The following is a 21,261-nucleotide window of genomic DNA, read 5'->3' as shown; positions in this document are numbered from 1 at the left end:
AAACGTTGGTTGAATTACCAGTATAATGATTTTGCGTCTGCTGCGCAAAGACTGCTTAAAATCTCCTAACCAAACGACCCGTTTTCTGCGCCTGAAATCAATACTTCCCCTTCATGTTCTCCTTCTACCGCTCTACCTAGTCTGATTACTGTTTATGTTTCTAGTTATAGTTTATCCGTGGTCCATCTGTGTTTTCCAGTCTCAATACTTTCCCAATGCGAATTCACGTCTAGTTTGAAATATCTCACTAATTTTGACGTCTCTTTAGTCTAATCTTAAACTATCACTCACAACTGTCGCACAAAATTAACAACTACTCACTTAAATCATCGGTCATCACAATTGATAAAATATCGGCACTGCCTTTCAAAAGCTTATTTATATGTCCCGCCTTGAACTTGCACCATTTACCTTCCTGCAGTTAACCTTGGCATCCGCACACCCAATTTTCATTTTTTATCACTACACATTCTCCCATGACCCCTAAGAAGTGTATGCCCTTTGCGAAATAAGGGACTTTCCTTCTAAACTTACTTCAAAAAGACTAGGGTGTACGAAGGCGACGTCCATATTCCGTGCAAGTGGAAGGAAGAAATCAGACCACGGTTTCCGATTCTCCAAAGCAAGCCACCGCCCTACGCATGACGTCGCATTTACGTCACCCATTGCTAACGCGTTGAACCTCGCCGGCAATTTTTTTTTTATTTAGCCAGCTCGTTGTGGGGCCGATAACATTAGACGGCTTCGGTTCACGAAGCGGCGGAACATGCCGGGCGGCCCGGAGAAGACGCAACTTTTCCGGAGTTCGTGGTTGCCAGGTACAGCTTTGCCAATCCTGTTCGAAGAACCAGACGAAAAGAAGTCAGGGAGTCAAAAAAGTGGGCGAACGGAGGCTGCTACCGGCCGCCGGGAACTCTACTCACCCGGCAAGTCGCAAACATTCCAAAAACAGACAGGCGTAAAGCCTTCTTTACTGCTTGCCTGCTGGCAGGGCGAACGCTTTCGTTCGCAGAATGTATCAAGCTATCCGAGGCGGCCTTCTACCCTTCCCGTATAGCCTACAGGCATCGTACGTAATCCAGATGTTAACGAGGCGCGCACTTTCCGCGCGCGCCTTCAAACCGGTTCCGAGAGGAGAATCCCCGGCCGCCCCTGTGTGTTATGTGTCTACTTATTCGCCTTTCATTTTCTTTATCGATTATTTCATCGTCCCACGGCAGCCACTGACCGTGAAAGCAGCCTTGTTTATAATGAAACTTTTCACCGCAGAGAGGCCTCCGGGCGCCACTTCTTCTCTCACACGGCGCGGAAAAGTTCGTTTCTTTACTTTCTCGTTCGGCTTCGCGCATACGTTTTGAGGAGCACGTGCGTCGGCGGCCCTGGGATCTTTTTCGTGACCAGCTGGCGGCCGAAGCAGACAGTGCCCCGAAACAGTGTTTCTATCGTAATTGGAAACGCGTCGATGCCGGAGTGTATGGTACGCTCCCGTTGGTGCCGCGTGTGTATTTTGCAGTGATGTGTTCGGCGGCTGTGTATGGGAGTACTCTTAAAGCGACTACTGAAGGCAATGGCTTCTCCGAGAGCGCCGTGGTTAACGTGTGCGAACTTCGCAGAGACGTGCAAGGTGAGAACTGCATACGACCCGCCGTGGTGGCTCTGTGGCTACGTCGTTGTGCTAATGTTTAGCCCTGAAACGCGATTTCGATTTCGCCGTGGTGGCAGCTTTTCAGATAGAGGCGGAAAGTAAAAATGCTCTTGTAAATAGATTTCGGGGCACTCTAAAGATGCCAAGATGCACAAAATCAACCTGGGGCTCTCCACTACGGCGTAGCTCATGTCCAAGGTGTAGCGTTTTCAGGTTAAACATCTCCGACCGCCCGAAATACTTCTTTTCAACATGTACAAACTGCCTTGGCCGAGCTGGCTAAGCTACGTAACGCAGAGATTGGCTGTGGTGGAACAGTGCAAACCTAACAGGACGAGAGAAGGGCCCTACGCGAGAGCTTCACTCGTCCCGTCAAATTTGTGCTGTGCAATCATAATAAATGTATACCAACTACTGCAGTTCTCCACTTTAACGAAGGCGTGTGCCGGGAGAGGCGGCGTGTAGAAGTGTACATCTGATTTCATTTTCTAAGGGAGTTTCTGTCACGCCAACGCTAATTGCATAATATAAACTGTAGCTTTCACATTTGTACTTGGGTCTGGGATGAACGTCCCAGCGCATCAGCCTTTAAAAAGCTATGTTTGTTAAGGCGAAAGCTTAGGCATGCTCCTAGTAATGTTAACCTCTTAGCCTATCAGACTTTCATAAGGTAAAAACTTGAATATGCGTCTGTTGCGTGGGAACCTCAAGCTAAAAAAATCATGCCATATCCACGGAATGAATGATGATAAGTGGGGCGAAGCTCGAGAGGGGGAGATCATCGGTAATGGTAACTCTCCCGTGAAAGTTCGCCCAATACATCATTAAGAAAGACGTACGACCGTACATTGTACAAATCAACTTTTATTTTCGGAGTCAATGCTCCCAGGCCCAGACCTGGTGAAAGACCCCGCGCCATCGAGGACTACCCCGCACCTCTACCACAATTTGTCACGTTGGATGGGACACAACGGTAAAGAAAGAACTTTTATTTATGGCGAACTTGTGCCCGAACAAGACGAGAGGAAACGAGCAAAGGTCCTCGCGTCTCGTTCGATCTCCGAGAACGACTGCCTGCGTTCGTGGCGTGATCTCTTGCGTGATCTCCCCCTCGCAGTGCACGTGCGCTCGCGCCTCCGTTCGCGAACACAGACAAGCTCGCGCTCCCGGTGCCGAGTTTGCGCTGCCGGTTGCAGCCGGTTCTTGCGCGTGCAACGCGGCCCACTTTGCGACATCTCCGGAAGCATGCGGCGGTCACGTACCATGAGACACAAGGGATGGACAGACCCATGGCTTTAGGAGCTTCGCCCCTAAAAAGATGCCAACCAACTTTAGATGCTCCAATGAAAATGCGTTCGTTTCATTTATGGCAAATACAGACGACAAGACTGCCCCTCGCAGCTCATGACCAACAATTATATTCCCACCCTAGAAGCAAGAAGGAAACTAAACCGTCCATAGCTTCTTCACTATACACTGACCAAAAAGGTTTTGTTGCCTATACCAACATTCCTTAAGCCACTAACTACGAGAAGAACGCGTCACGCACGAGAGCATGCTTTAGAGCCTATTTTCGCAAGGACTAGTTCATTTAAAAATAGCTGTTTTCCGCGTACCATAGAGAACTGGAATTTACTTCCTGAGTCAATTCTAGCAGTTGGCAATTTTGCTAGAGCATTGGAGCAGCACTTGTCTTGTTGAACCGATGGTATTAACGTAATACAGTGATGATATCTTGTGCCATATAAGTGTGTTGGTAGGATTGATATTGCATTCTGTTCGGCTTCCTGACTTATAATCTCCATCAGCTCATGGCCTTATGTTGTTTTCCAGGTAGTGTTGCGTTTTTTGTTGTTGTTGTTGATGGTGGGGATACCGACTTGTGATCTTTGTAATTTTCACTTGCCCTGGCATGTAGTATGCTGGAATGTAGTATTTTGAAATAAATAAATAAATAAATAAATACCCTCGTTTTATTGAAGTAAGCGGGATGGCTAAAAATTTTGATATAAGCAGTACTTCGATATAAGCAACCCCTGGAGGAAAGCTAAAGCAGTTGAGTTTTAATTGCGCTACAACTGCGGGGAATCACAACACAGTGCATTCAGTATATTCAAAGCTTATACAATGTATTCCGAGCGAATGATGAAGGGAAAGCAGTTGCCGTTTTATTGGGGGTGGTGTGGGCGTTACGGACGCTTTGAGAGTTTTGCGTTGGAAAGCGCTGCAAACGCCATCCCTCCAGTCTGAGGTTGTATTTGTTGAGTTAAAAAAGCGGTTAACCGCTCATTCGGGTACAGAGCGCAATCATGAAGAGCGACCTGTTTTGCACTAGGGGTTTGCATGATCAGTGGGCCACTTTCTCCCGAGGCGTGCAGCCGTGAAGTTTGCAACACAATAGTTTTTCGGCGTGCCGTTGTCGACGACACGGCGAATTCTGCTGTTCGAATGTCCATGTTCGCGCACCGCCGCGCCCACGCCATTGTCCAATGCCTAGGGACAAAATGCAATCACCCTGCCACGCAGTTGGAGCGTTTGTCTGAAGCGAGATGGCGCGAATCGAGCATGACCAGCTCCAGTAAATCATCGGGGAAACGGCAGCTTGCGTTGACCCGCCAAGTTGACAGCCTGACTCGCCGCTGGGTTGCCGCCACTCGCCGCCGCTCGGCGCCTCCTCCGCTGGTCGCTTCCCCTCTAAGGGGGTGAGCTCCGCGTGCGCTTCGAGTAGTGCGGACTGAAATGCATGCGTTTGGGATGGGACCAGTCAGTCAGTCAGTGAAAACTTTATTACACACCAGTCAAAAAGGGAGCGTTAGGTGCTCCCTCCGCCCATCAGTCGGCCGGTATCCCTTGGGACTTGGCGGCTTCTAGGGCGAGACCGATGATCTTGCGCTGGGTTTCGGAGGTTCGGCTGAGGAGTAGTGCCTCCCAGGATGCTACGTTTCGGTGCGGTTTATTGTACGAAGGACACGTCCACACCATGTGGACGAGGTCCGCTCGACCCTTACATTTCTTACATCTTGGATAGACGACTTTGAGATGCCACTTACTATATAGGACTGGGTTCTGGAAAACTCCTGTCTGTAAACGTCTCCAGTAAATCTCCTCTTTTCTACTTAGCTGCGGATCCGCAGGAGGTAGTATTTTCCTCTCCAGTCTATATTATTGCGTGATTTCACTGTAGTCACTTGGCCCTTCGTTCGCCGTCATTTGGGAGGGAGGTTCGGCATGCAAGGCTGAGGCCAATGACTGGACATCAGCAGCGGCGGCGTTGGCGGCGGTCGCCCGGACTGTAAGACCTCGGGTGGTCGCATGCAAAAAATTTCGAATAAGTCGATTTAGTAAAGCGATTTCGTTATAGCGAGGGATTACTGTAAACAAACAAACAAACAAACAAATAAATAAAACTAAATAAATAAATAAATAAATAAATAAATAAATAAATAAATAAATAAATAAATAAATAAATAAATAAATAAATAAATAAACATGAGCTCCTGGTTAACGCAGCGAAGATAAAAAAACACAGAAGTTGGCCCAAACAATGCGTATACGGAAACGCTCCGGCACGCCGCTTATACGCCTATTAATTTTACTTATACTTTGTCGCGCCACGATAGCTATGCAACGTAGAAGGGGTTACCTGCACCTGCATCCCATATAAATATTAAAACTTTCTGTGGTGCTCCTAAATACGTTCCTCTTTTTCTCGGACGTGATAGATTGGCGTCAAAAACTGTGAAATCGCTGTTCGTCCTCACGCGCTCAACCGAACAGCCACTATACGACGCCTTGCTGCGCGTGGGCGGCTGTATTTAGATGTAGGCGTGAGGTTGATCTCTTTACGACAGACAACTCCGTCCTCATGAGTGTTTCAAGGCGCCCATGGTTGAGGTCTTTGACACTTCTTCAGCGCACGCGTGTTGAATCGCGCACCTAGCTACTTTACTTGCGTAAAACGTGCAGCAGGGAATACCAGCGACGGGCTGGCAGCACGCCATCGGTTAATGTTATGACCCAGCATGCCTTCTAACCGAATGACCGACGAACATTATTTTCGCCTCCGTCTTCCTCCTTCTCTTACAGCATTTTATTATCTTTATGCCAGTATGCTCTGCGGCTATTGAGAGGCTGATTTGTTTTTCATGGCTGAAGATACCTCACGAATGCTAACAAATCCTGGGTCCTAGCCAAGTTTTGGTAAACATTGTATAAATGTGGAACTGAAGTTCAATAAAGTAGGTGTTATTGCTTTTGGCGCGTAGTGCCCAAGCTGCTATCGATGCTTGTCCCGCAACAAGCATTGGCCTCCTCCAGCTCGTTTTTGTGCCGTTCCCCGGCCTTCGATTGCGCTGCGCTGTTGGTACAAGACGGTCGACAACGGACAGGGTATGTGCGTTGGGAAAGATGAACTGGGACTCGCGGCCACTATTGTGCCGCCAAAGGCAGGGTTATTCCGCGTGATTTCGCCGAAGTTTGTGCCGACAGCTCTATCCAAACACACCAGAAGCAACTCTTATTGTCGAAAGAAAACAAAAAGCATTAAAGGTGAACGTTACAAATATGCGGCCGGTTTATTTAAAACCATCAAATACAACGTGCTTTATGGTCCAGTTGAATCATTCGACCTAAAAAAAAATAAACGGAGTATTGTGCCGGTAGCAAGCGCAGTAGGCTGGTTGAAACGTTGACGGCACTACGCCACCATTCTTTGGACGATTCGCGTGACCATCGTGCCGGCATTGTCTTTCTGAGCGCGTTGCCGGAAACGGCATTTTTTCGCTCGTCGTTCACGTGGTTTCACGTTGCTCACGCCCAATTATAATATCATAGCTCCCGTCACCCCCCCCCCCCCCCCCAAATCCGCGTATAGAAACGGTGCCGTGTGCTGGCGCTTAGGTCCATAGGGCTATTTTGCGGGCATTAGGTATTTTTAGATCATCTGCGCTGCTGCATTAATTTCGTGCATGTTTTATCTGAAGTTATCTGGAGCAAATATCTAACGTAACCTAACATAAAATAACCCAACCTACTCTAACCTAACCTAACCTATTACAACCTAACCCCACCCATTTCAATGCATAGTGGCAAGTCTCACATGATCAATGAAACTCTAGATGCAAGGCCGAAAAAGAATGAAGTTGAAGACCTTTTTCCTGAGTACTGAGTGTCTGAAGGAAAGAAGACATGCATAAGATCAAAAATGCACAAGGAAATAAAATTAGAAACAAGAGAGTCCAAAGGCACTGATATCAAATCAGAGTCTTTCCACCCGCTAACCGCAGGCAGTACCACGCACTGCCTGCGTGGTATTGCGCACGCTACCACAGCTGGCAAAGCTACTCTCGGAGGCGTAAATGCCAGTCACTATAAAGCCAGCCCGTTCAAGCAATCACGAGACAGTGTAGGCAAAATAAGGCAACGTTCTAAAGCGCCGTTTGCGGGTAATACACCCACTTCCGTAACTTAAATGTGCAGATTCCAATCAATGGACCGGTTTCAATGAACGACCGCTTTTGAATAACACAAAAGGATGTCATCTATGTAAGGGCCGGGTGCCAGCTATTTGGTTAAACGTTTGCTAAGCAGGGGCCATTCGGCTGCCAGTCCCGGGCGTACTGCGACTTCATGAAAAGCCATGGGATGTTCATATTTCACCGACCTTACTATGTCATGCACAATCCTCGCTTTACCCAGGTACCATCCGCGGCGGATCCCAAACTGTCAAATCCTCAAACCCACTAGAATATGCAGAACAGTCAGCGTTGTGCGTCGTCTCATTTATGTTGCCGTTGCATCGTTTGGCACGCAATAAAAGTTCCTTTGGGGCCATTTGGTTTGGGGATCTCTTAAAAAAAGAGCGCAAAGAAGAAACCGAGCACAGATGAAAAGTAGAATGTGGAAGTAGCATATTTATTATATATATTGGCTTTTTCTGAAAATAGACACGCTTGTGAACTAGCGGTCGTCCTATCCATTTTATACCCGCCGCGGTGGCTCAGTGGCTAAGGCGTTGCGCTGCTGAGCACGAGGTTCGACTCCCGGCCGTGGCGGCCGCTTTTCTGATGGAGGCGAAAAGCAAAAACGCCCGTGTGTACGAGATTTGGGCGCACGTTAAAGATCTCCAGGTGGTCAAAATTAATCCGGAGCCCTGCACTACGGCTCGCCTCATTGCCTGCGTTACGTCGGCGCGTTAAACCCCACAATCAATCAATCAAAATCAATCTATCCATTTTATCTGTCCTGCGTCGAAGTTTTGCGGTACCTGAATAAAACAGCATTTGTACGTTGTACCTGTAACAGTCGCATGAGACACAGCGTTGGATTCCGTTTCGATTCAGATATGAGGACATCTTGTTGTGAATTGCATGGTTCAATGGCCAATATTTGGCGTCTTGGCTTCTTATCGGCGTTTAAATAAGCCTGTTGATGGGGTACGCATTTATTAAGAAATTATGTTTTCAGCCGTAAAAACCTGCTCTCTTTAAAAGAGTTCGGTGAGCGTTTACAGAGCCAAAGACGCGTTTACAGTGCCAAAGACAGATTCGTAAGAAATTCTTATTTACGGCCATATCTGCGCTGAAAACGATTGCGCGTCGGCCACAGACTTTGCTATCTCGACTAATATAGAAATGTCGGCCAGCACCGAGAGAAGATAAACCTAATTCCTTCTGTCTCATGTACACAAAAGCCAAACCTACTTCGGCCCCCATAACCCCCGCACAACAAGGCAAATACTTTGCTGAACGCCTTATTGTCATTAGGCCGGTTACAGTAATTTTTTTTCAAGACATCGACGATGAAGTTGCCAGCCCTAATATTGTTTTTTCAAATTGAAAGAACTGTGCAACAGAATAGAACAAGAAGTCTGTGACGCGCTTGTACGCAAGTATTCACCAAAAACATCCTTGATTTTCTTAGCAGTTAGCGGTTAGAAAACGTGTTGCACAGCCATCATTCATTATGTTTTGGGGAGGTTTACGCAGCCGATAAAGGCAACAGAAGAGCGCCTGCGTCCAACACTACCTGGTCATGTTTCTCTTCAGCTCTATCATTGTATTCTAGTTTTTGCGTTTAATATGCTAAAGTGGCCGAAAACAGTGTGAGGATATATGCACCGGTCAGAAAGTTTCCAAGGTGGTCGGAGCCATCAGTGTCCACACTGAGCCTAGGGCAGACTGGAAACGGACGCTCCCCTTGATTTTATCACAACAATTGTGCGACAGAATCGCACGCTTACCTCATATTTATTTTGAGTGGGGCTGCGGGAAAACATATCTTCTGTATCAGTGTCGTGTTCTTATAACTGTCCCCACCCCAGTGCAAGCTCCTGTTGTCAGAATACATCACAAATTTGCGAAATGCTCCCTATTTTGTTGGCGGGGCATCGTTGGTTCTATTACGGCAATGTCACAGCACATTAAAAGGAACTGGGGCACCACGAAAAACAACCAGTTCTACCTGTCAGTGGTTTTATCAGTGGCCAGTGGTCAGGCTGCCCTCCTTTGCCATCCCCTTAAAAACATTGTGGCTTGTACCCGCCACTGTTTGCAATTATAACACACTATCCGAGCGTAAACGGGTGGAGAGTCCTCATAAGGTAGGGGTTGAAATTGTTACACTACATATTACGAATGCCGCTGTAAACACCCCGTCGCCACTTTCGAGAAGCTTTGCTTTCGTCAACTCCTGTTTGAAATTTACTGCGAAATTATCACTGAACACTTCGTGTGGGATTTCCCTCAACTCGCTTGACAACAAAGGCTTCTTTGATACCAGCCTAAAGACCGCTGACAGGATTGTCAAGGCGCTGTGCGTCGTTTCTTGCAGCTGAAGTTAGCGGCAAAGTGTTAACGTCTGTGGCAACCTACCTTACTTAAGAAAACTCTCACGCCTGCTCATGTACTTCCAGTAACCTTCGTCTACGTCTTTGGAAAAACGATAGATCTGGCTTGTTGATGTCTTCGTGCAATTTTCCTCCGGGGCCTAGATAACCGTAGAATATATATGGTCTCATGTTTTTATGGGTTACCGCCTTCTACTTGAGGATGTTTGTATAGATGGAATAGATTGATTGTCAGGTTTAACGCGCGGAAGCTACACCTGCGTTATGAGGCGCGCCGTAGTGCAGGGCTCAGGAATTAGTTTGAGCCCCTGGGAATATTTACCGCAGGCGGATACCATAAGCAACTGGCGTTCTAGCTTTTCACCTGCTTCAAATAAAAATGAAGGAAACTCCATACAACGCCTAGGACTTGAAGGTAGCGAAACGGTACGCAATCTTTACGACCATCCTGTCGGTTTAAATCCATCATTACCGCCCGTTTGCTTCTTTTTTGCTCCCTTAACATCCTGTACTCTATCTTTGTTACTATAACGGGGAAGAAGAAGCAAATCGAAGAAGCAAAACACATGAACGTTCGCGCAGACTTGAAATAGACGCCCGAAGGTGCAACGTGTACCCTATCACGTATTCTGCGTCGAGCATGTGGCGTGATTCCTCTCCCCACCGTCAGAGCCTAGTAAGTTAGCCGTTTGACTTTAGGGTACTGACTCACTGTAGTATCTGAGTAAGTAAGACGACTGGCGGTAATTCCGTTGATCTAACAGACACAGGATCGTATTCTGCCGGTGGCGGTGATTTCTTTTCTGTACTGTGTTTTGTGACACGCCGGGATCAACAAACTGCTAAACATCATCGCTCCTAAAACGCCGCGACCGCACGCGGGATCGAATGGCGTCCTCGGGTTCAGTGCCCCAACGTACCTGAGCCATTAAGTGTATATAAAGGGACAAAATGCTTCCACGGGAAGGAGGCAGTTCCGCTCCAACTGAACCAGCTTGTGAAATCAGTTTCAATCAGCTGCCTCTGGCGGTCGTTGATTTGTATCCTCACTATTCATGGTCTTCCAAAGAACCGTTTCGAGCACGCCGAGAAACATTTTTCACCCTACAGATTATTAGAGATATGCGATTTCGAGCTAACCAGCTCATGAAGCTAAAGACGACGCAGTTGTCTTCAAGGAAAACATGTTTATTGGAGTGAACTTGTGCTCTCGTAACAACTCAAAGATCACACAGGCGGCGAAGCTGCAGTTAGCAAAGCGACTTGTGCAAGAGAGCGCCGGCGAGTCGCATACCACGCCATCTGCTCTACGGGCTTTTATCTTTCGGCGCGGGCGTTTCTCGAACCTTCGATTTACATACAGAACATTGTAGGTCAAAGAAGATTATTCTCGAACAGTGATGTTAGGGCGAAACGCTCTCCGTATCAGAATGAGATAATCCGTGCGTCATCAAAATAAAGAATGAAACACGCACTGAGCTTGGGACACTGATAATAATACCGGGCGCGGCTGGGCAGTAAAAAAAATAATAAAAAAAAACAAACCCAATGCATGGTTCGGGGCATTCAGCCTGAAAAGCACCGTCCTCGTGAAGAAGAATTCCACGCCAAGGACGAGAAGAATTACCTTGTTGCCATCCCGGCAGATCTTCCTTACCAAATTTTGAAAGCGTGCCACGATGACCCGTCTTCCGGACATCTCGGCAGAGCTCGCAAAATTGCAAAAATCACGTTACAGACAGACAGACAGACAGACCGACAGACAGATAGATAGACAGACTGACGGACGGACGGACGGACGGACGGACGGACGGATGGACGGGCGCACAGACAGACAGACAGACAGACAGAGAGACAGACAGACAGACAGACGGACGAACGGACGGATGGACGGATGCACAGACAGATACATACAGACAGACAGACAGACAGACAGACGGACAGACGGACGGACGGACGAGCGGACGGACGGATGGACGGACGGACGGACGCACAGACAAACAGACAGACAGACAGACAGACAGACAAACAGAGAGACAGACAGACCGACAGACAGACAGACAGACAGACAGACAGACAGACAGACAGACAGACGGACGGATGGACGGACGGACGGACGGACGGATGCATAGACAGACAGATGGACAGACAGATAGACAGACAGACAGACAGACCGACAGACAGGTGGATGGACAGGCCAAAAGCTTTGTTCGTGTTTGGAGGCGCTTGCTTTTGCTGTCCTCTGGAGCACCACTAGTAACTACTATAGGGTTGTCTAACCCGCGTAGATGCGTGCATTCAGTAGAACTGAAGGGTATTTGGGAAAAGAACTGCCGCCCTCTCGTAGTGTCCTCAGCTACGTTGGTGAGCTGGATCGGGAAACTTGGGACAGGTTGCCGTTGGTAGTTGTCAAAACTCACTTGTTGGTTGTTTAGGTAGAGGCGGATATTGACCTGTTTGAGCGAATTCCGCCGAAATTTACAAGTTACCAGATTTCAGTCCCTTGTGTTTACGCATAGCTAAGTGCCAAGACTAACACTTCTGTTAGATGCGTACTAGTCGGCTGAATGTAGGGTTATTTTTTGAGGACGCATTGGTACCTTCATGAAGATCGAAGTTGAGGCCAGGCGGATGCTGGGCAGAGTTGTTCTTCAAATGGTATGTCAACAGATATATTGCCTGCGCATGAGCTAGTTGTATTACTGCTAATCAATTTGCTTCTGTTAGTCACATAATATTCACCATTAGCATCACCACAATTGTATTATGCGTGTCGTCAATACCATCACTTAATACCCTCAATTGCAGGAAGGTTGTCATGGCCATTGTGTTCGAGCACTTCCTATTCATTTTCGCCAGAGTTCAAGTTTGCAGAGATTTTTCGTGATCATAAAATGCGACTGGGTGCACTGCCTGTCTACAATTCTCATGAATTTTTTTGTGGCCTTTACGTTACTTTTTGGGTTCACCTTTTCAGTTTCGCATGTCCATTTTCGCTGTTCTCCTTTCTCGTATCACTAGTCAAGATACCGTCTACAGGAATGTTTCCAAGTCTATGACGCGTGTTTCCCGCCATCCCTCTTCGCAGGACAGTTTGAGCTAATATACGTTTGCGCTAGATATCCTTCAAGGCATCTCCCCTACTCGCCGTTAACGCCGAACTGAAGCGTTGCTTTGAAGCAAAGAACGGCTTATTGATATTCAAAGGAGCCAGTCTACATTACTCTCTATGTTTGTTAGAATAACGCAGTATTTCAAATGTGTCCTATGAGGAAGATGACGCGGCTTCACCTTGATGGTTTGTTGGGTTCGTTTCATAGCTATTTAATTTGCACTTATTAAGGTATAGATAGCACGTATGTCTTTAAAGAAACTTTAGAGGGTGGAAAGAAGTTAGCGTGTATTCGTAGATTATGGCGTAGAGAATTTAAACAAACTATTCGCGCAACTAGCTGTTGTTTAATTAAACAGAAAGTGCCAAAAACGTAAAAACAGGTGTCGAAGTTCAGTACTCTTTTGTGTACTGTGGTTTGTGACGTCACAAAAGTGTTGACTGGCGAGAGCGAATTGGAAAAACATGTATGGATATTTTCCTAAAATGAACAATTCCTAAGTGCCTGCAGCGTGAAATAAACGTAAGTCAAAACTTTCCGTGATCTTATCTGGTTTAAAAAACGCAGACTACTGCTTGTATACATAGTGAGGCAGGCTGCAAACCTCGTTATTCAGTCAGCCATCAAGTTTTCAGTCTTGTTTTGTTAAAGCTGGTGCGCAATTTGCGGAACCAAACACATATTACTGTGAACACCCAAGTTTATGAAAGCAATATCTCCGAAAGCAAGCGGCTAAAGTCCCTTCATTAGGAGCTGGAAAAAGAAAATGATGCAGTACAGATGCCTACGCGACCAGCCATAAGCTCCTAATATCCCGTCCTCCGCTTGCATATGCCGTTGGTAAAGTGTGCCCGCGCCCGGTTCGAAGATTATCGCCCGCGAAAGGTACATACAGCGGGTGGTTAGCTGACCGATCCGACCTTGTGCTCTTCTGTTTACAGCGAGTCACGAGAAAAGGAAATGGAAAGTGCGGAGAGAAATTACAGTGGTATTGGCCTATTCCCTAGCAAATAACGCATGATTTGTGGTCGAACAAAAACCGAGAGAGCTATGAAACGTATGAGCCTTCAGATAAATTCAAAATATCACTCATCCTTTAGTGTTCCTTTATTAACAGAAAAAAAAACAGAGTGAATCATTATGCTCTAAAACATTGTTTCAGTATTTTCTTAAGGAGAGGTAAAGTACTTACGCTTACAGAGCACGTGCTACCAGAAGATCTTGATCTGAATGCACGCTATAGTCACTCCAAATGCCATTCGGCTTTTGCGATTTAATGACATTTTTGATTTACGCGAAAATTGCCGCTTTGTGGTAATGAACACACAGGTCATTTGATTTTCACTTCTTAGCTGATGCACCTCAAAACAGCTGGCATGGCGTGGGAAAAAGTTAATCCTCGTGCGGTACTCTGCATCATCACTATCACCATCATCAGCCTACTCAGTTCCACTGCAGGACGTAGGCCTCTTCTTTTAAATGCCTACCGCTCCTGTCCTGCGCTTCCCGAGTCCAAAGTTTACCCCCGAATTTACTTGTTTCCTCCATTAATGGTATTAATGGCTTTCCCTTCTTCTATTCTCATCTCTTGGTATCCACTCTGTTACTCTAATTGTCCACGAGTTGTCGGCCCGTCTCACTACATTGCCAGTCAAAGTTCATTTCTTTTTCTTTGATTATTTGAACTACGATATCGTTAACCCTAGTTTGTTCTCTGACCCAGGTTCCTCGTTTCCTGTAGCTGAGTGTTACTCCGAAAGTTATTCGTTTCATAGCCCGTTGATCTGACCTAGGTTTGCTTTCTAGTTTTTTAGTACAGCACCAAATTTCAGCTCCGTATGTCATAAGTGGCAGTATGCACTGGTTGAAGATTTTTCGTTTGAGTGACAGATGTAGCTTTTCACTATTTGGGGCTGCTTGCCGAGGGCTCCCCATCCTACCGCTATTCTGCGCCGGATTTCCATCTCCTGGTTGGGGTCAACACTAACCATCTATCCGAGGTTATTATATACTGTTACTTCTTCTAGAGTTTCGTTTCCTTAGCTGCAGAAGACATTTTCAGCATAGTGATTTATGATTACTTTCAATTTATCCATATTTAGTTTTAGCCCAACGGCCGAGCGTTCTGTTTGTAGTTCCTGACGAATTGTTTGCACTCTTAGGACTCGGCCATCTTACCGTAGCCACCCCTGTTGCGACTTGCCATCGGAACCCAGTCACCGGTGTAGCGACCTGGCCTTGCTCCGTCCGCTATCGACGCGGCTGAGAGCAGAGCGATGAAGTTCTCGCGCCGACGAACAGTTGAATCAACATTTATATACTGTATGTACAAGGGTAACAAAAGCGTTACATGGCTCGCACAAAGGCGACAGCTCGTCTGAACTCGTTGCATCAGAAGGTGCCGCTCTCTTTATGCTTCCGGGCGGGTGTTATCACCCTCGGGAGTCCGTTGCAGCCGCGACCACTTTATATCGCTCCAATCATGACTCTCGCTGCCGGAAATTTAAATCCGACGAATGGAGGCGAAGCGATTGCGTCAGCCGAAGCTGCCGCCTCTAGGCATGTAGCTGCGTGTCTGCCGCGGGCCGTTCGTCCGAGGCATGATTCGGCTTAGCCGTTGAGAAGGGAAACGGAAAGGGGACTCTGCGGCGCCGCAAGTTCGGGCACATCGTGAGCGGGCGATTAGGCCGACGCGCGAAGCGGCCCCGCTGTCGTCTCCTCGCCCAGTGCAGCGAATTTGGGGTGGGCACTCTGGCACAACAGCTTGTGTTCTGCAGTCTCAATCAGCAAGACTTTGTCCTCCGCAAACCTCAAATGGCTCACAATTCCCGTTTATCCTTAATCGCATGTTTTCCCAGTCAAGCTTTTTAAATATCCCCTCCAGACATACTGTGAATAATTACGTATAAAGAGTGTTTCCCGGTCCCGCTCCCTTTCGGATCGAGAATTTATCGCTTTGCTTGCGAAGGGTTTTTGTGTCAGTGCATTTATTATATATTTCTTCTAGAAGTCTCATGTAGGTTTCGTCTATTTCCTTGTCTTTTACTGCTTCTTGCATTGCTGTGGTGACTACGGAATAAAACGCTTTCTAATAGTCTATGAGTGCTATGTAATTTGGCTTAGCGTATTCCTGCCGATTTTTCTCTCACTTAGTTCATGAATGTGATCCAAGGTTGAGTACCCTTTCCTAAACCCAGCCGCCTCTCAGGGTTGATCGGAATCCAGGCTGTCAAGTATGCGGCTAACTATAACTTTGGTAAACAGCATGTAAACAACGAAGAGTAGGTTTAAAAGGCTGTAATTCTTGAAGTCCTTGGGATGTCGTTCCTTATGAATCATATATAATTTATCGTAAATATACAATTTATTACAGATATAACTAAGCTTTGCGTTTATAGCGATGAAACTTGTACGCCTGATTTCGTTAGTATTGTAAGGTCTGGCATTATTTATGTAAACACCAACAACATCTACCTCTCCTTCTCACCGGCGAGTTCTAAGGGAGGCTCTTTTCTTGGGATGTTGTCATTACCCGAAAATATGGTACTCATTCGCTTCTGAGGCGGTTTTGCCTCTCCTACTATTTATCGGATGGTGATAGATACCAGCCGATGAGATGGTATCTATCACCATACCAAGATGGGCAGATGAGATCAAGAAGTTTACGGGGATAAATTGGTCACAGTTGGCACAGGACCTAGGTAATTGGAGAATAATGGGAGAGGCCTTTGCCCTGCAATGGGCGTAGATAGGCTGGTGATGATGATGATGATGATGATAGATACCACGCTGGGCAACATAACAACCAAAAACAAATTACACCATCTTTCCCAGGGGAACCCCGAGTAGTATGCGAAGCCGCCATGGGGTCGACTGAAGTTTCCATTAGTTTTCACTTCGTCGTTTCCGTTGACGTTCAGCTTCGTGTGCCTTCGTTGTATCAGTAGCTTCTCCACGTAGTTTGAATGAGTGAAGGACATAAGATGCGTTCGTAGCACATGCTCCCGTCTCGGTTTGTAGCGCAGTGGGAAGAGCGCCGCATAACTTCCGCTGCGGCCAGAGAGTCGTGGGACCGAAACCGGGCGCCGCCTAACTATTTCTTTTTATAGTGGACATCGCTGACGTCAGCCCGAACGCTGACGGGACTGAAGAGACGCGCATGCGCAGTAGAGTGCGCACGGCGGACAACGACAACGACAACGAGGGAGGGAGGGACACAGACCCGAGCATGAGATGCTTCGCATCTAAAAATGACGTGGTTCAACTAGCGTCACTAAATAAGCTACGCTTAAGAGTACCACCACTTCGCAACCCGGAGGCGTCTGGGGGCCATTTTGTTTCTAGCTTGCAGTGTTGCCATCTCTCCAAACGAAACCGCCGCCGGTTGTGACGGGCAGAGTGCGACCGGCCGCTCTAGCGCCCGCGCAGCCGAGGAGAGAGAGAGGAGAGGCGCCCAAAAACAAAATGGCTGCGCCCATATGTAAACAATCATCACGTGGTGCCGACAGACCAATGGAACTCTCGGCGGCACATAACAATGAGAGAAAAGAGTGCCGATACTCTAAAAACCTTTATTTAGCGACGCTAGGTTCAACACAGCCCAACGCTTCAGGAACTACCTTTCTGTGGGGGGCTAAGGGATTGTGTTCTGGTGGCGTTGATTTCTGACAAATGCAAGTCACCAGACACTTTACTGCAATCAGTAGCTATATGGTAAGCTGTTTGCCGTGATAGGAGCAGATATGACAGAAAGAAGCTTGCGCGCTCAGGAAACGGTTTTCAGGTGCGGGCGAGCACAAGAGGGCCGGGATGTCGGTGGCAGATCGACAGCGTGACCGCTTGTCGGTGTGCCAGAGCCAGGTCCGTTAAAGTCGCCCATATTACTAACGGTCAATATTGATACAAACGAGTTCAAAATCGGGCAGACAGGTGGGAAACCAGAACTGAAACGAGGCATGATAAGAGGTCTCACTTGCTGCATGGCTCTACACGACGATCGATGGAGCCTGTATCTTACGCATGTAACTCCAAGAGGGAAAAGCATCGGTACTTCCGCAAATACAAAGAACTTTCCGATATGCCACAACCATTTTCCCTATAGTACAGTTATCATAGTAAGCTCCAATTTGCATGACCAGTATTTCTAATTCTTCACGCATTATGAAAACAAACCGAATAAATATTGGAGTCTGCCCAACTTTGTAATACTCGACATTATGTTATTGGGGACCGGCAGGCGCCATTTTCCCCTCATGTTTAAAATGAAACGTTGTTGCTAGCGTCAACCAAGCACGCCGCTGTTTTGTTATCGCAAAGACTCAGAAACAGTTCCAGCCGCATTGATGTGATACAGATACATATACAACCTAGTAAAACGTCTATACCCAGTCGCGTTCCCAGAGCGCTATGATCTTTTTGTCCGAAAAACGGTTTGGCTTAAGTGCAAACCCTGGTAGCTTCGCTATACATTGTTACGTGGTGGCAGATCAATAAGGAGAATCCTAAACTTCGACATATTTTCCTAAATTGTAATTACACATTGTGGACCCTACCAGAAATGCTGCTTCTTACAGAAATCTGTTATCTCTTTCCAGCTCGAATGCGGGGAAGTGATCCCAAAACGCCAGACTTGGCGACCAACCACAGGGTCCAAAATGGTCTTCGCAATTTCGAAAGCGTCAAGATTACATGGAAGAACCTCACCTACTGCGTCAAGAACGGGAAGCGTGAGTAACGCCAGCTTGGAGTGTTTATTATTTTAGTGAGGCGAAAGATTTAGCCGTCATTAAATTGAAATCTTGAATGACTATGCGTCGATAATTTTGCCAGTAACGGTTCTACGTACGCTATTGTTGAGAGCGTCGTATACGCCGCGAGCGCGGCTGGTAGGGGAGCTTCAGGAATCCCCCTAGCGCCCTGTTTTCAACGCAGCCACGGCACGCTCCGGCCTGTTCCCCATTATCTCAGCTGCCTCCTCGGCACGTTCATCACTGAGATTTGCCGTTGCTATGCGTTGGAAATACTTATTTATGTGCAGCAGTCGCTCTGCTCGCAAATGTTGTGTGTTTACAAGAGTGTAAGTGTTTCTGAAGCGGTCTTAGTGTGGTAAATTTCGTCTGTATAAGCGCAAGGCGTGGGTCACGGGCCGGCACGTGACACCGGCATACACATGGAGCTGATTGTCATTCCATTGCTGTAAAATGTACTAACAGGGCCTCCTTAAGTAGTATTTCCTAAGATGGTCATACTGCGGCTATACACTATGATGTAAATCGGTTTTGTGGCCTCACCTGAAAGCATGCCAGTTACGCTTGCAAATGTCATACCTACAATATTAATCATTACCATAAGCAAGCCAATGTGGCGTAAATTTCACGAACAATATACAAAACAAGTATGGCGGATGATGCAAAATTGTACTTGGTGATCAGCACACGACAAAAACTTTAATGTTTGCTAGCCTTGTCGTGAGGTGAGTGCACGCAAAATTTTATCTGATACATATTTCATCCGCGACCAGCGGGGCGACGGACATATAGAGTGATGCGTGGCCGCTACGAAATGCTTCCTCGAAACATCATAATATTACCCAGGGAGACTGCATTATCTAGCACCAACTGAAATCAGAGGGCCGTACCAGATACCACAGTCATCCAACAACCCTTTTTATCGCTTGTGAACCTACCATGTATGCTTCAAAAAGTGCGTCTGCCGAGAAAGCAGCTGTTCATTGAAGTTGAGAAACATAAAGAAACGTCAACGTGCAGCTTCTGCGTGCGATTGCTAAAACCTTCATTCGTTCATTTCGTACCGCATTGGGACACACCTATTGCTAGGTTCATGTCCCCCTCCCTATCTTCATGTCCTGTGAAAGTGCAGCGCATTGCACATCTAGTTGGACTGGTGACCACCACCTGGATTAAGTTTAGACGAACGTCTTAGGATTTCTAAGCTGTACTGGGTTTTCTTCCTTCCTGTACAAGGTATTGTTTCTTCCAGAATTTCAGACTAGTTGGACTGGTGAGCACCATCTGGATTAAGTTTAGACGAACGTCTTAGGATTTCTAAGCTGTACTGGGTTTTTTTCCTTCCTGTACAAGGTATTGTTTCTTCCAGAATTTCAGACAATTTATTTTTGCGTGGTTTCGTTCAATTTCTTTGGTTCTTGCTATAAGGTGTCACTGGGCGCATATTTAACGACGCAGTGCATTGGAATATACTTAACATTATCGCGTGGCTTATATTTTCATAGAAGGCACACGTTATCGTCAGGTGCTGAATTTAAATCCACGAAACATATTTTTCTACGACGTATATATTCGAGACGAAGCCGCATTCGTCGTCCGCGCCGCAAAACAGAACCAACCTCTCTCTGTGCCAGTATCGTGTCTAAACGAGGCGACAATACAATTCACTTGTGCGCGATGTATTCGGGGTGACAGTGGTGGCAAGGCGATATGCTGCTGCCTTCGCCGATTCGAAAGAACATCCAAAAAGCGTGCAGAACCGCGTCCCCTCATATCAGTTGATGGCGTTCCAACACTCTGGCAAGAACCATGTTCTTTTGCAGCGCCCTAAACGTACTATTTGCTTAGAGAGGTCACTACAACAAGATTTGTAGTGCGCGAAAAGGCAAAAAGAAGCGAAAGAGAACCAAACAGCGCATGAGTGCCTATCAGCCACGCAGCGCTCATTACGTAATCGCCGCTGAGAAGCAGCGGCAGGTGGCGGAGCCATAGCGAGGGTCGAGATGCATCCTCGAGATATCGATTTACCTATTCGTTCGGAGAGGAAATAATTCCGGTTGACATGCTTGCGCACAACCACTGGATGAAATAACCAGACGGCCACATCGCTACATAATAACGTTCTGTTGAAAAGTTAACAACGTTCTGTCGAAATCAATAGTTGAAAAGTTGCCAGGAAATAGATAGCGGCGATGTCTCGTGCAATATTTGTACTTTACGGCACTCCGCTTCTTCACGACTATTATGCCATTTAATTGTTCAATGAAAACACATGCAAGATTGGTTCATTAGAAAGAGGGCCTTAGTCTGGTAACAACTACACGAACTTTATCGCTAACGGTGAAAAACTGTTGGAGATCTCGGGAAAAAAAAACATAAATCTATTTTCCAATTAGGTCACAAAATCTTGTATGTGCGATTAGTAGCCTCCCACGTAATCCAGTGCAAAAAACAAGACTGGATTATTCTAGTAGGGCCCCTGGTTCGTTTACATTGTGTCACTTGAACGCTAACGCTCGCTTGACCAACTAGTAACTACACCTTTGTCCTGTCCTATAAACGTTACGACTATCCGTTGTACGTGTCTACCGCGGGAAATTAAAAAAAAAATATACCCTAATTGTTTCTGAAACAAAAAACGAATTTGGAGGCTGTAGTCTAGCTGTGTAATTTACTAAAGTATTCTTGTTTCAAAACAAGTGAAGTGGTATTTTGTTTTCGGAGTCCCCTCAAATATGATTCATGGATGCCTCTCTGACAGCAGGTTCCAGGACACTCCTGCAGAACGTGAGTGGCGAAGCTGGCTCCGGAAGGTTTATGGCCATCATGGGACCATCCGGGGCGGGAAAGACGACTCTCCTGAACTTGTTGACGGGATTCTAGTGAGTATGAGAGTGTTTCAATATCGGG

At 46.7% G+C, this 21,261-nt stretch overlaps 1 protein-coding gene across 5 annotated transcripts in view; it reads left to right on the top strand.

Moving 5' to 3' along the window:
- Window positions 1-1,251: 1,251 nt before the first annotated feature.
- Window positions 1,252-21,261, top strand: part of LOC144141246 (ATP-binding cassette sub-family G member 4-like) — a 44,826-nt gene continuing 24,816 nt past the window's right edge. For 2 of the 5 annotated variants that reach the window (XM_077672810.1, XM_077672808.1), the window contains exons 1-3: window positions 1,506-1,624; window positions 18,199-18,330; window positions 21,113-21,233. In XM_077672810.1, the coding sequence (XP_077528936.1) occupies window positions 18,293-18,330; window positions 21,113-21,233 (159 nt within the window). In that variant the 5' untranslated portion in view covers window positions 1,506-1,624; window positions 18,199-18,292. Of the gene's footprint in view, window positions 1,625-18,198; window positions 18,331-21,112; window positions 21,234-21,261 lie in introns of all 5 variants that reach the window. The other 3 variants (XM_077672805.1, XM_077672806.1, XM_077672809.1) reach the window with 3 other exon arrangements.

This window comes from Haemaphysalis longicornis, unplaced genomic scaffold (genome assembly GCF_048455015.1).
Source record: "Haemaphysalis longicornis isolate Haplotype H1 unplaced genomic scaffold, Haemaphysalis longicornis Haplotype H1 scaffold_6, whole genome shotgun sequence".
NCBI lineage: Eukaryota > Metazoa > Arthropoda > Arachnida > Ixodida > Ixodidae > Haemaphysalis > Haemaphysalis longicornis.
This window is presented reverse-complemented; position numbering and strand designations above follow the sequence as displayed.